Source organism: Eurypyga helias, unplaced genomic scaffold (genome assembly GCF_000690775.1).
Source record: "Eurypyga helias isolate BGI_N326 unplaced genomic scaffold, ASM69077v1 scaffold36578, whole genome shotgun sequence".
Classification (NCBI taxonomy): Eukaryota; Metazoa; Chordata; class Aves; order Eurypygiformes; family Eurypygidae; genus Eurypyga; species Eurypyga helias.
In genome coordinates this window covers 224-2037 of record NW_010269820.1, presented here as the reverse complement: position 1 = coordinate 2037, position 1814 = coordinate 224, and the positions used below count along the sequence as shown (strand labels likewise).

Genomic DNA, 1814 nt, shown 5'->3' with positions numbered 1-1814 from the left:
GGGTGGTCGTGGGATGAACTTTCTGGATGGCACATCCCTGGAAGTGTCCATGGCCAGGCTGGATGAGGCTTGGAGCAACCGGGGCTAGTGGAAGGTGTCCCTGCCCATGGCAGGGGGTGGGACTGGGTCGTCTTTAAGGTCTCCTCCAACCCAAACCATTCTGTTACTCTATTATGCTGTTATGCCCATTCAGACTGACCCCTTCCCAGGAACACCAGGAAAGCACAGGCTCCTTAGTCCTGTTTGTTTCTGCTTGCCAGAGTGCCCAGAAGGATGGTTTGGGCTGAGCTGTCGGCACCGGTGTCAGTGTGACAACGGGGCTGCCTGTGACCACGTCAGCGGAGCCTGTACGTGCAGCCCAGGCTGGCGGGGAACCTTCTGTGAGCACGGTACGTACCTTCGCTGGGGACCCAGCGCCACCTCTGCATTCCTCCTCTGGCTTTGCTGCTGTGTTACAGCAAAGAGGATCCCTCGGGATGGCAATGGGGAAAGCCGCATGCTCACAGCTAAGTCACAGGGTTTAATTGTGAAGGGAAAACTAAAAACTAAAAGAGGAGTAAATTCACGGCTGCCTTGGTCACACACACGTTGTGCACAGGGTCTCGGAACCCACTCCCAAACGGGTCCCTGGGTCCAGGAGACCTGATGCCGTTGCTCCTCTGCTCCACCACAGCTTTGTCCTGCACCTTCAGCATCCCTCATGGATGGGCATCCAGTATCCCGCTGCCCTGCCTGGGGCAAGTGGCTGGCACACTGGTGCAGCGTTTCAGTGGCCACAGAGGCCACCAGCTCTTCTCTGCCGGCACATTCCCAGCTCTCTGTGTAGGCATTTTGCAGGGATTTCTCCTTTGTTTTCCACAGCCTGTCCTGATGGATTTTACGGATTGGAGTGCCAGCAAGCCTGCGACTGCCTGAATGGTGCCCGCTGTGACCACGTAACGGGCCAGTGCCACTGCCCCCCGGGCTGGGATGGCCCCCGCTGCGACCAGGGTAAGGGTGGCTGCAGCCTCTGCGGCCGAGAACGGGCTGGAGCAGCCCCCCGTGAGGCACGCAGGAGCCATCTCCAGGGTGTAGAGCCCAAGGGTTTAGGTCTCTGTTCCCCACGTGTGGTTTTTTACCTGTGTGGAAGCTGATTCTCTGCAGCAGATAAGTATTTGCTTTTGGGGAGGGACCAGGGGTTGGGGCTCTGCCTGAGCACATTGAACGTAGGGAGGGCTTGGGCGTCTGGCAAACCAGTTCTCTAATAGATAAAATGACGTTGAAGATGACAACGTGTCGGTGTTCAGATGTCAGCCACTCATAGAGTACAGGGGTTATTTCCCCCCTAGCACCCTAAAAACCAACTTATATGGCTGTCCCAAGCAGCCATGCACTGGTCTTGACTCCGGTCCCAGACAAGTGCGTTTGGGATGCTGGGTAGGAGTCTGGCTGATGCCATCCCTACCTGCCACCTAAGTTCTGCCTGCTTCTGCTCCCACGCAGCGTGCCAGGAGAACCGGTACGGCCAGAACTGCAGCCAGACGTGCCACTGCTTCAACAACGCGACCTGCGACCACATCGGCGGGCGATGTCTCTGCGCGCCTGGGTGGACGGGTCCCACGTGCCAGCAAGGTATCGCGCCCTAAGGGGGCTTCCTGACCCAGCCCGTCGGCTTCCTCCGCCGGCGGGCGTTGGCAGCGCCGGTTCTCTGCGCGGGTCGGAGTTCTCCGTGGAGTAGCAGCTACAGAAAGATGAGACAGTATGGTAGCAAGGCCAGATTGCAGGGCTTCCTCATTCATTTGGAAAGAGAGAAGTCAAGAGTTTGCCTTCTCCAA

At 58.0% G+C, this 1814-nt stretch overlaps 1 protein-coding gene across 1 annotated transcript in view; it reads left to right on the top strand.

Moving 5' to 3' along the window:
* The window catches only part of LOC104514501 (multiple epidermal growth factor-like domains protein 6), a gene marked incomplete at both ends in the record, with an annotated part of 22720 nt that extends 21109 nt beyond the window's left edge, over window positions 1-1611 (top strand). Inside the window, 3 exon segments of the mRNA XM_010158204.1 lie at window positions 249-389; window positions 862-990; window positions 1483-1611. Of these exon segments, the coding sequence (XP_010156506.1) occupies window positions 249-389; window positions 862-990; window positions 1483-1611 (399 nt within the window).
* Window positions 1612-1814: the final 203 nt, after the last annotated feature.